The 13,388-nt window shown below is 45.4% G+C and overlaps 1 protein-coding gene across 20 annotated transcripts in view; it reads right to left on the bottom strand.

Annotated features, from left to right (window-relative positions):
- Window positions 1–13,388, bottom strand: part of WDFY2 (WD repeat and FYVE domain containing 2) — a 185,605-nt gene that overhangs the window by 31,973 nt on the left and 140,244 nt on the right. For all 20 annotated transcript variants that reach the window (XR_014070602.1, XR_014070596.1, XR_014070605.1 and 17 more), the window contains one exon: window positions 10,296–10,408. Coding sequence is in view for 2 of the 20 variants with exons in the window: in XM_081547611.1 (XP_081403737.1) it covers window positions 10,296–10,408 (113 nt within the window). In the remaining 18 variants the exon portion in view is untranslated. The remainder of the gene's footprint in view (window positions 1–10,295; window positions 10,409–13,388) is intronic.

Below are 13,388 nucleotides of genomic sequence, written 5' to 3'. Positions count from 1 at the left end.
CAGCACACCTGTGCTGACCACCCTCTGTATCTCCCATCACCTCTTCCCTCCCCCGCCTCTACAGTCAGCACAGGGCCAGCAGCAGGCTCTGGTGGTATCTGTCGAAAGAATGAAGGAGCAGATGAACGAAGACACAACAATCTCTTTTCGGGACTTCCCTGGTGTCCAGTGGTTCAGACTCTGCGCTTCCACTGCAGGGCGCACAGGTTTGAGCCCTGCTTGGGGAACTAACATCCTGGATGCCGTACAGCGTGGGTGAGAAGAGAAAAAGAAATCTTTTTTTTTTTTTTTCAACCACAAATCTTGTTATTTGGAACTCCTCTGCTGTGCTTACTCAACCTTTGAAAGCTGAATATTTTCTCCTTCTGCATAATTCCTCTTCTCTTCCCATTATCAAATGCCATATACCCCTCCTTTTTAACCTTCCTTCAGTATCTGAGAATGTAATGCTTCAGGATATGGATTCCATGGTACAAAATGTTTATTCCCACACAAATGTACTCAAGTGACTCACTTTGTTAAATATCTATGGTAGAGTCAGCTAACAGTCTACTGAAATTCACGTCCCCCCTTCTGTACACACAGCTTTCCCTGGAAATCTGTGGTCCTGCAGGGACCCAGTTACCAGCCCCTCTTGCATCTAGGGGACCAGTGACCAGTTCTCAGCAAGGGAACCCAGAGAGTATGTGGAAGTCATACGCACCCATTCCGGGCCCGGGAAGTTTAGATGTCCCTTTTTCTCCTTCTCTTTACACTTCTCCCGGAGCACTCCAAGACCCCAGGGCACACAGAAATTCTGGAAGGAGCCTGGGACCCTGAATCACCACATAGAAAAGAACGGGAACGCTTGTGCTGGACTGTCACATGAGTGAGAAATCTACCTGGCTTATTTAACTTTAATCCAAGATGTCATTGGCTGGGCTGTGTGTGTTCTGTCCAAATAAACGTGGAAATACTTAAATAGGGCTTTCTATGTGCCAAGTGATAGATAGCTTTAGCTCCCCCTAACCAGTATACCCCAACATAGATCAGCACCGTGCCATGAGAAGCAGGCCCTTGGGCCTTCTTTGCTGGTGACTGTGGGACAAGGATGGTTGACGGTGAAGAAACTGAAGCTCGTTTCCAGTATCAGAAGTGCCAAGGCTCTGGAACCAGATTCTAGATTCAAGTAACAGCACCCTGGGGATGTTGTTTTAATACTCTGAGTCTCAGAAGCTTCATCCATAAAAGAGGGATGATAATACTTTTGTTAAGATTCAACGAGTTATTGGTTCAAGGTGGCGGAGTAGAAGGACATGCGTTCATCTCCTCCGGCGAGAGCCGAGTGAACATATAGAAGCACCTAGAATAATTAGTACCCCGGACACGGGAAACACTCAATAAACATGGGCTGTGCTGGCAGTGCAGGAGACCTCATCTGGGCCATCTCTGTGACAGTGTCCTTCCCTAAGTCGGCCCAAAGTGGGGATCCCTGTGTCCCCATGCTATCTCAGCAGCCATCATAAGATCAACTAAATTTTAGAAATAAGATCGGTCTCTAGTTTTTCCACATTACATCAGGCTGTAAGGAGTCAGAGTGGGGGAGGGGAGTTCTTGATAATGGAGGCAGGAAGAGAGAACAGATAACCAGGTTAAAGCAAGTTACAGCATATTCATCAGACCCTCCCAGGGCTCAGAGTGTTACACCACAGGCTTTAATATGAGTGGAAAAGAAGGAAGGAAAAGCTTTGCAAGACAGGAAACAGGATGCATCTGGGGAGATAAAATAAAATCACTTTGTGCTCCCATCCCATCTCGATGTAAACAGTCTTATACAGGATCTCTTTTGGAGGCTGGCTTATAAGTTGTATCAAAAAATCACAGCATTCACTTCAAATCAGTTCAACAGGCATGCACTGAGCATCTTCTATAAGGCAGGCACTGTGCTAAGCTCTACAGATATAATTAATCAAATTAGAGATTCTGTGCTGTGCTGAGTCACTCAGTTGTGTCCGACTCTGCAACTCCTTAGAATGTAGCCCTCCAGGCTCCTCTGTCCATGGGATTCTCCAGGCAAGAATACTGGAATGGGTTGCCATGTCCTCCTCCAGGGGATCTTCCCAACCCAGGGATTGAACCCAGGTTTCCTGCATTGCAGGCGGATTCTTTACCGTCCGAGCCACCAGGGAAGCCCAAGAGACTCTATGCCAACATAAATGTACAATGTTAGTTCTGAGGATGAAACATGTTTGGTGGAGCCATTCTCTCACAAGACGTGGTTACTCCCTCTGCCTGGAGTGCAGAGGTCCTACCTTTTACCACCGTCTTCAAGGAGCAGCTCAGATGCCCTCTCCTGCAGGAAGCCTTCCCCCCAACACCCCTATCTAGCCTATCTAGGTGAGACACATCACATGCTCTGTCGCTGTCATCACCCACTGAATCATACTTTGCTGGATTACAAATCTGTCCCCACTGCAGACTTCGTTCCTTTATCTTTGTCTTTGAGCACAGCGCATGGCTCAGTGGGTAGAGAATCCACCTGCAACTCAGGAGACATAGGAGACCTGGGTTCAATCCCAGGGTTGGGAAGATCCCCTGGAGGAGGAAATGGCAACCCGCTCCAGTATTCTTGCCTGGGAAATCCCATGGACAGAGGAGCCTGGCGGGCTGCAGACCCAAGGGTCACAAAGAGTAGGGCACAAATGAGCGACCGGGTGTAGCGCACAGTCAGTGAATGTTTACTCACTTGGCCCATTAACTAATGGCAGACAAGCCTGGGAGGCCAGTACATGAAAGCAATGAACCCTCAGGACAGAAGCTTCAGAAGAGCCTTGGGGTGGGAGCTTCCTGCTGAGTGGACCGCTGCCTCTCTCAGCAGACCTACAGAGGAGCAGCAGGGCTTCCCGCCTGACACCTCTGGCGGCAGGGAGAGTGACCTACCCTCAGCGAGCCCACCTTCCAGAGCAGTGCAGACACGCACACCTCCCGCTCCGTCCACACCCAGACCATGCTCCTTGTCCTTCATGACCCATAACTAAGACGGAGAATGAGAGCCGGAGTTGCAGCGGTTGTGGGTTTCTGGAGTTTCTGATCATTTTAATTGAAAAAAAATCATTTATTCCATTTGATTGTACTTCACTCCAGATTTCTGTCCCACCACAGTGTTTTATTATATGCTTCTCCCCACTTTGGCTCTCCAACGTGACTGACGAATAACTGAAAATATATGAATTCACTCTCAAAAGTCAAGGTTTTGTCTATACTAGTATATACTCTCATAAATGGAATTTTTTTTTTATGGTGAAACAAGTGTCTTTTTATTTATTTGGCTGTGCCAGGTCTTCGTTGTGGGATCTAGTTCCCTGACCGGGGATCGAACCCAGGTCCCCTGCATTGGGAGCTCAGAGTCTAAGCTCCTGGACTACCAGGGCATTCCCATAAGTCTGCTTAGTATTCCAGCATGTAGATGCACCTTATTTCACTCACTGTTACATTTTTCAACGTTTCACTATTATATAAATTTTGGTAAGATGAACACTTTTATACATAAAAGTTTATTCACCGTTCTGATTTAGTGAGAAGAGATTCCCAACCGTGGAACCAGATTGGAGTATAAACACTTAGAAATTAAATACATGGTACCAAATGCTTAGGGAACTAACTTTTGGAGGCTGACAACATATCTTTCAAAAGCTAAAGACGAGGTGGAGGGTCACAAGTCAGGGCCCGGAAGTGCCGGGTGTGTGTCTACCAGTGCGACCGGGTACCTCACCGCGAGGGTCCCAATCACACCTGCTCAGTGAGCATGCGTGGGTGAAACAAGGCTGCAGGAGAGCCATCCAAGGGAGTCCTTGAACAAAGTACGGGACCCTTCGGTTACTGCTCTAAGTGGTGGGTGTTTCTGGAAAGGGAGATGTGCTGTCTCTAGGCTGTACCTCATCCTGAGATCCACAAGGAGACCTCCAGCTGACCCCTTGCCACCTCCTCAGGGTGCCCCTCGGTCATGTTCAGGTTAAAGCACCATGATATTCCCTCCTGAACCTGCTGTCACCGCCAACGTTCCCGTTTTCAGGAAACGGCACCGCCGTCCACCCTAATGTTTCAGACAGAAACATGGAAGCCACTCCTCCCTCAATCAATCATCAAGCACTGCTGACCCCTCTCTCCTAAACAGACCTCGAACGCCTGCTCTTCGCTCCACACCCACTGCTGTCCTTCCAGTCCAGACAGGAGTCCCCCTTTCCATGCACTCCAACAGTAGCCTTCCTTCTAAACACTCTCCTCTCATCCATTCTTGGCCCCACTCAATCCCCCACCCGCTGCTACCACAGGATCTGTTACCATGGAAATCATGTTACCACCCTGCCTCAGCTCCACGGCTGTTTTCCCACTGCCTGAGAAAGATGTCCGAAGTTCTTCACTTTGCCTGGAAGGTCAGCCTGTATCCCTCATGCCCGGCTCTCCACAGGGGCCAATGGGCTCCATTCACACTTACTCACTGTGGGCTTCAAACCGGCTTCATACATCTGGGGTCTGCAATGTTCCCGCCACCCAGTCTCCTTAGTGAAGTGAAAGTCGCTCAGTTGTGTCTGACTCTTTGCGACCCCATGGACTATACAGTCCACGGAATTCTCCAGGCCAGAATACTAGAGTGGGTAGCCGTTCCCTTCTCCAGGGGATCTTTCCAACCCAAGGATCAAACCCAGGCCTCCTGCACTTTCTTAGAAACCTTCCTTTAACTCTCTGGATGAGAAGAAACTTTCTTGTTATCTGCTCCCAAAGCAGCCTATGTGCAGTACTGGGGCTTCAGAACATTTGGTACACACGTAATATTTCCAGTTATTGGTTGAATGCCCATACTCCATGACGGGAGTTGAACAGAGCAAGCACTAGGCTGAGTTTACTCACCAACGTGTGGCACCACTTGTCACAAGGAGATCCTAGGACTTGACTGACTCTCGATGAAAATCCATGTCTATTGGGTGTGAAAGCCTCCATTGCAAATGAAAATTAAACTTTCAAATTAATGATATGAACGTGCACATTTGCACTGAACTTTGCCTGCTCTTGTTTTAGTTATTTTTCTTTAGCTAAACTATTACTTTCAAGACTTCTCCTAACAGTCAGTGAACAAGTCTGAATTTCATGTTCCATTAAGTAGTTACTTTGGCAGGTTCACATTTAAGCCCTCCTGTTTCCAATATGTTCATACTAACCAAAAAATTTCTCGGAAGAAAAAAAAAGATTGTATGGATACTATTAATTTTCAATGGTCAAAATGTGATTCTTTTTTTCCCTTTGTTCAAATCAGTATATGACTTCTTGGTAGAAATATATTCTAATTTCTGCAGAAATATCAAAGAACTATGATAGCTGGCATTTAGCTCCAGAAATAAAACCAGCAGAGGGAGCGTAAGAACATAAAAATCAGTTATGGCTATTAGGCAGATTCCACCACTAACTCACATTTTTTGTATGCCTTTCTGCACTGTGACAGAGAGTGATGGATGAATAGCTATGACTCCGTACACACACTGAAAACTTGTCTGCTTCTGAGTTTGAATCTGGACTGATTAGATCCCCAAGATCAGTCTTTAATGAATCTGGGCTCATCTTAAAGTCTTTGTTTGGGGGGTTACGGAATGAGGTGATTAAGCTAATTCTCCATTCATAGACCCTTTGTCCACAATTGTGTCTGGCTGAGTTTGGGACCTCCCAAGGCCCAGATGGACTTACTACATAGAAAGAGCTTCACAATGCTCGAATCATCGTGTAATCTCTCAGACACCCTTGTACTACCTATAAATGAATCAGCAGTGCTGTAGCCAGACAGGAGATAGAGACTGGGTAGGTACTACTGTCTAGGAATAATGATAAGTTAGATATGTGATCTGGGTTTCCCTGGTGGCTCAGAGGTAAAGAACCTAACTGCCAATACAGTGAGACATGGGTTTGATCCCTGAGTTGGGAAGATTCTCTGGAGAAGGAAATGGCAATGCACTCCAGTATTCTTGCCTGGGAAATCCTATGGACAGAGGAGGCTGGCAGGCTACAGTCCAGTGGGTTGAAAAGAGTCAGACATGACTTAGTGAGTAAACAACAAGAAATGTGACCTGCTAAATTTATTTGCCTTTGGGTTAGATAATGACCTTCCTGGGCCATGTCCTGTCTTCCTCTAAGATAGTCCATGGTGAAATCATGTGAAAATATTTTGCACTCTTTCAGAAAGATAAGATACAATATCAAGGTTCTCAGCTGTGTCTGACTCTTTGCGAACCCACTACAGTCCGCCAGGCTGCTGTACCCATGAGATTCTTCAGGTAAGAATACTAGAGTGGGTTGTCATTTCCTATTCCAGGGGATCTTCCTGACCCAAGGATCCAACCCACGTCTTTTACGTCTCTTGCACTGGCAGGCAGGTTCTCTATCACTAGTGCTACCCAGGAAGCCCATGGAACTAACTTGGAAGAAAGAAAAGTGAAAGTGAAGTCACTCAGTTGTGTCTGACTCTTTGTGATCCCATGGACTGTAGCCTACCAGGCTCCTCCATCCATGGGGTTTTCCAGGCAAGAGTACTGGAGTGGGTTGCCATTTCCTCCTTCAGGGAATCTTCCCGACCCAGGGATCGAACCCCGGTCTCTCGCATTGTAGGCAGATGCTTTTACCGTCTGAGCCACCAGGGAAGTCAACTCGGAAGATGTGAAACAAAGCCTTGGGCCACCCCCTAGCTCACCTCACAATGAGAAGCAGCTGCTTGCCTCTTTTCTGACCCAGAGGCAGCAATACTGAACTCGGAGCCCTCGGATCAGTGCTCTGGGCAACATCTAACCACTAAAGAGTCAGAAGTTTGGGCTGAAAGCCACCGCTGCTGAAACCAAGTCTGGGAACTCTCCAGCTCATCACCATGCCTGCTGAGCTCACTGCCTAAAAATTTACCTTGGGTCCATTGACTCTCTGCTCTCCCATCATTGCAGCTACACTGTGAAGGACAGTTTCCTACCAGCTTTTCCATCACATCACTCTTTACAGCCAAAGCAATCTTTTAACATCCAATCAGGTTATATGAAAATTCTAGAGTAGGCAAAAAACAAATGAACGGTTTTCTCTGCCTGGGGAGTGGGGAGAGGCAAAATGAAGCTATTGCTTTGGGGTGAAGCTTCTGGGCTTATCATAATGCTTTCAAGGTTTACCCATATTATTGCACATATCAACATTTCTTCTTATTGTCGAGTAATATTCCCTTGTATGGATGTATTATGTTTTGCTTCTCCATTTATCAGTTGATGAACACATGAGTTGTTTCACTTTCTGGCCACTATGAATAACGTTATTTAAATTAGTATACAAAAAAAACATCCAACCAGGTTAACTTCTTCACTTAAAACCATTTCTCCCTGACAGTCAGGATAATCCTCTCAGTGATCTGGACTGACTCTCACTTCCTTTCTGGCTTCCTTCTCCCCCACCCCCCGCCCCCCCATACTCTGTGTTCCAGCCCAAAGAATGAGTAGGACTTCCCAAGAGAACTAGGCTTCTGCAGATCTCCAGGCCTTGGCTCTGCTGGTTTGCCTGCCTGCACCGTTCTCCTTCCCTCTTTTTCATGAACTCAGCACTCACTCCTCCCCTGGGGAGACCTTCCCTGACCAACTCCCACTCCCGTGCCAGTGAGGTGCCCGCTCCGTATTCATGGACATGCGTGGTGTGGCTCCCCCAACTCTGCCACCAGGCACTATAATCACTGTTTAGCTTCAGTCTCACTCACTGGGTTGAGAGGAATTTGAGGATGACTATGCCTTTTTGTTCTGTGACTGGGAGTAGTGGCCAAGGTCAACCAGGGAGAGCCCAGGAGGTCCCGGCAGAATCCCCCAGTACAAGCCCAAAGGAGAGGAGAGAGCGCAGACTTCAAACCGAGAGGGAATGTGTTTCAGAAGCCAAACGAGGGCAGTCACAGCAGGAAGGAATGGCCACAATGTCGAACGCTAGCAAGAGATTAAGTAGGACATAGTTTAGAGCGTGTCCACTGGATTCAGCAACCAGCAGGCCACTGGCCACCTCGGGAACAGCAGTGTGACCACAGGTGGCAGGAAAGCCAATGGGAGGGAAGAATGTGAAGCAGCTGGGAAAATGATACTCTTTTAAGAATCCGTGACAACATGAAGGTATTATGCTAAGTGAAACAGACCAGTCACAAAACAACCAATACTGTAGGCTTCCTCATATGCGGTGCCTAGAGTCACTAAGTGCAGAGAGACAGACAGCAAGGGTTGGGGGGAGAGGCTGGGGCAGGGAGTTAGTTGGCCTCTCAAGGGCACAGTTTCTGTTTTACAAGATAAAGAATGTTCTGGGTGGTGGTGGTTGCACAACAATGTGAAGGTACTTAGTGTCACTGAACTGCAAACTTAAAAATGGTCAAACTGGGGGCTTGCCAGTGATTCCCCTGGTTGGGGAACTGCATGCTGCATGGCACAACCCCTCCCTACCCCCACAAAAATGGTAAAAAAAAAATGTTAATGGTCAAAATGGTCAATTTTAGGTTGTGCACATTTCACTGCAACTTAAAAAAATAAAAAAGCAGTACTGCTGTTAAGATGAGATCAGAGGGGTTTTTCTGGTTTTTTTTTTTTCCCCAGAGGCAAAAAAACTTACCATGTTAGTAACTTGCAAAGAGTGAATTGGTCAAAAGGGAGACTGAAGGATTAACCTGCGGTGTGGAGACCCCGAGAAGGATGCGCCTGGGGCCAAGGACAGCACAAGGCAGGAGGGCAAGAGAGGAGGAGGTGGAGGAGGAGAAGTTGGCTCACTGTGGAGGGAAGATGGGGTGGTCAAGAACCAAACATTTTAAGAAAGCTTCTATCTGATAACCTTCGTTTTTCTTTGAGGGAGGTCTGGGGAGAGTGGGGAAGGTCTGAAAAAGCTGCTGAGGGAATGAGAGGAGGGGTGTCCCGAGTACGGAGCCGGGTTCTGTGAGGCGGCTCCTGGGTCTGGGCTGGAGGGACGGCTCTGGGGACGGTGGGCAGAAGCTCGGACCGTGACCCCCGGCAGACCCTGCATCTGAGTGCACAAGGAGACAGGCGCAGAGTCTGAATCCCAGGTGAAATTTACCAAGGAGGAGGGACAAGGAGCCCCGACCTGAGAATGCTGGGGAATGCAGAGCTGAAGCGATGGGAAGGGAAGGAAAGATGGGCTGAAGGGCGCTGGGGTATGAGGGGTCGAAAGTGAGACTCCTCCACCAGGATGAGAGCAAGCGCAGGTGGAGAAAGGGCTTAGGGGAGCCACGGATTAGGAGACTGAGGTCAGCGGGGAAACAGTCCCAACGTGGGGCAGTTTCAGGTCCCTGTCAGGTCAGAGTGAAGGTGGCTAAAAAGAGAAATCCAATCAGAAGAGACCTGGGTTCTACCCACAGGGAGGGTTTCTGTGTGTTCTTCCTCCCTAAGGCACAGATAATTAAGATGATCTTTGATGAATCTTTCCCCGAGATTCAATCTTCTCTTTACAGCATGCCTCTTTTTCCCTTCAGGAAATCCCTTATGCTCTAGGTACTATCCCATTTTATATCCTCATTTACCTACTTTTAGACATCTAGACTCATATTAACTCTGTTCTACACTGAATAGTGGGCTGGTAAACTGCAGAAGACACAAGAGCTCGTTAAGAACTACGGACAGGCAATGATTCATTTTTCAGGGTCAACATCACATGTTAAAAACACGAGTAAAAAATTAGTTGTCATTGTTTACCCAAGTTTTTCAAAGGCTAAATGTGGATATAGTTTATCACCCTGTTTAAATGACCTTGAGCAGGCCAGTAACATAAAGGGGGTCTTGCAAAGAGCTCCAGAGTAAGGAAAATTAAAGAGGAACTTGTTCTTTTTTCATGTAGCCTAGCTACCAGTGAGAAATCTATTTTTCATTTCATTTGTCTTGGAGTAGAAGTCTGTCCCACACACCATCTTCTTGCTCCAAGGAGGGCAAGGACAGACCGAGGCAGCTGTCCTTCCAAGGTTTGTGCAGTTGCCACACAGCCTCAAACAATGTCTCATTTAATGTCTGCCCACCACGGTTTTCTCCAGCATAACATGACAAAGAACCAGATCACCACCACTTCTGAAACAGATGGTTTGCTCTTTTGTTTGAAATTATGGAGAACATGTCTGACCCTCCATTTTACTGAATCATGCTGCAATTAGTTACATCTATCACGAGTTACCATCACACAGGCCCAGAGTGTACCTCAGCAGCACATCATGTGAATATCAGAACATGCATCAGGGGATAGGTCCCTGTGAGAGCACTTGGAGGGTCCACTTTCAATCCCACCTGTGTGTCCTCTGAACGTTGTGACCAGGGTGCAGTTTTCTTGCTCCAGTTTGAGGATGGTTACTTGGCCTGACTGGTCACCAATGAACACGTGCCGGGTTTCAACATCAAATCTATCATGTAAGCATTAAGGATTGTTTCTCAAAAGTGAGTGGATGGATTGACCGCCCCCCACCTTCCCACCAAAAAAAAGCATAAATATAAAAGAAAGGTGCGAATCTCACACGAGGAGAACCTGGATATAATGCTGAAAGACACAAAAAGTGGAAGTAACTGAGTGGAAGATATACTGTCTTACTGAACAGTGGGACTCAACATGATAAAGATGTCAATTCTGACAACATGAATTTATAAATGTAATAAAATCCCTGCAAAAATTAATTTTTCCCCTTAAAATTGGATATATTCATTCTAAAGTTCACATAGAAAAATAAGCAAGCAAGAAGAGCCAAGAATACTCTGAAAATAAGAGTAATGTGGTATTGTGACTGGGGGAGGTTAGCCCTACTAGATATTAAAACATGCTGCAAAGTCTCTTTAACTGAGTGTGCTACTTAAATAGACAGACCACGGGAACAGAATAGAAAGTCTAGAAATAAGCCCCAAGGCATGTAGAAATTTAGTACATATCTGATAAAAAGCTGGCTTTTCAAATGAACAAGGACAAGATGAGTGAAAAATAAAGTTGGCACACAGTGAGCAGTCATTTGGAAAAATAAAACAGGATCTGTATATCTCTATATGCCAGGATGAACTTCAAACGAATGAGGGATCTAAAAGAAAAAAAAATGAAAAAGATAAGTTCTAGATGGGAGAGTCCCCTTCTAAACCTTGGAGTAGGGAAAGCTACGATTCAAAAACACAAACAACAAGCAAATACCATAAGCAAGGCACAAGACAAACTGGAAAAAATATCTGCAACTGATGTCACAGAAGGTCCAAATCTCTAATATAAAAACAGCAATTAGGAAGAAGACTACAAACCTAGTTAAAAAAAAAAAAATGGGCAAGATATATGAATGGATAGCTGAAGAAATGAAAATGGTGCCTTGCGAAAAAAAAAAATAACCTAGCAGGCCTGACTGGTATCCTTTGAAAGGCTGCTATTTCAAGATTGGCATGGTGTCTGGGAACTTGGATTTTGGGAGCGATCCGACCATTTTAACAGACAATAGTGGCTGACTGTGCCTTAACTGTGTAAACAATACAATTTGTGCCAAACACCTGCTTTCCTTCTGGGAGCCTGGAATTCTGGTCCATGCAGGAAGAGGCTGCCTATGTTACCGGTCTCCAGTAACAACCCTTTCCCTGGTTGGGAACGCTCAGCAATGCTACTTGAACAGATCTGCCCCAGAGATGCAATGGCCAAAATAAGAAATGATATCCCGTAACACAGTAAGCTAAAGTTTGGAAAGGATCCAAAAGTCCATCAGAAGAAGACTTAGTAAATATGATGCGTGCTGGTCGCTTCAGTCATGTCCCACTCTTTGCAACCCTATGGACTACAGAGCCTTCCAGGCTCCTCTGTCCGTGGGATTCTCTAGGCAAGAGTACTGGAGTGGGTTGCCATGCCCTTGTCCAGGGGATCCTCCTGACCCAGGGATCGAACCTGAGTCTCTTATGTCTCTTGCACTGGCAAGCAGGTTCTTTACCACTAGTGGCCACCTGGGAAACCCATTAACTATGATACATCCAGCCAAAAGAACCCTACACAGCTAGGAAACTTGACATGGAACAAATTCCAGGATATTTTATTAAGTAGGGAAATAAAGCCGAGGTATATGAGAGTTTATATGCTACCCTACTTTTGTGTAAGAACAAGAGGGAAATATAAGAATGTGTGTGTGTGTGCGCGCATGCTTATATTTACAAAAGGAAACACTGGAAAGATAAATTAAGGTTGATCAAAAATGGCTGTTGGGACGTTCCTGGTGGTTCAGTGGTTAAGACTCTGGGCTCCCAAAGCAGGGGGCCCAGGATTGATCTGTGGTCAGAGAACTAGGTCCTGCATGCCACAACTAATGATTCTGAGTGCCACAAATAAGACTTGGTACACCCAAACTAAAAAAAAAACAAAAAACTTTTTAATTAAAAAAATTTACTAAAAAAATTTTTTTAAGTTTAAAAATTAAAAGAAGAAAATTTAAATGGCTGCCTGTGGAGAGGGGAGAAAAAAGCTGAGCAGACGAGGGTGGTAGTAAGAATTTTCTCTCATCAGGTCATTTCCATGATAGAATCTTGTAATTATTTTACATATGAAAAAATTCATATTTTTTTTAAAGTCCCCCAAATTGACAACAAAGAAAAATGAATAAAGCTACTATCAACTTCCTGATATAACCACAGAGCTAACATAATTATTTCAAGTCACTTTAAAACACAGCATTTTAACTGTATATTCTTGGTAGATTATATCCTCAGGACCAAGAAAACAACAAAAAACCCTAAAATCTCATTCAGTGGGTCCTGTTATTATAATATTGTATCATTATTTTGAAACAAATATACCATGCTAGCGCTCAGTCACTAAATCATGTCCAACTTTTTCAATCCCATGACAGTAGCCCTCCGGGCTCCTCTGTCCATGGGATTCTCCAGGCAAGAATACTGGAGTGGGTTGCCATTTCCTTCTCCAGGGGTCTTCCCAACCCAGGGATCAAACTGAAGTCTCCTGCACTGGTAGGTGGATTCTTTGCCACTGAGCCACCAGGGAAGCCCTAAATATACCATGGGATAAAGCAAAATAAGGAATTATGCTGACGCTTAGGAACTAAGGTTTTCAGCCCAAGACAAAAGAATCAAGTACAAAATTGAAATAAAAACTCTGTAAGGTGAAATCTGAATTAGAAATATTATGTGAACTGATGATTTATTTTCTTTTTTAAAAATACACATACACATTATTTCCTAGCTATCTCTGAGTACTGTTCCTCACTAAGAGAAATGGCTGATTCCAGGACTGGAACAGGAAAATACCAGATGAGCTTAAAACATATTGCGTCAAGAAACAAAAATGCTACCAAAGGCAAGAGGGGTTCTATCAAAAAGACACAGGAGCCAATATGATGTGGCTCTTACTGGCTTAAGCTGGGA

Source organism: Giraffa tippelskirchi, chromosome 12 (genome assembly GCF_054371585.1).
Source record: "Giraffa tippelskirchi isolate mGirTip1 chromosome 12, T2T-mGirTip1v1.2.pri, whole genome shotgun sequence".
NCBI classification, from domain to species: domain Eukaryota; kingdom Metazoa; phylum Chordata; class Mammalia; order Artiodactyla; family Giraffidae; genus Giraffa; species Giraffa tippelskirchi.
This window is presented reverse-complemented; position numbering and strand designations above follow the sequence as displayed.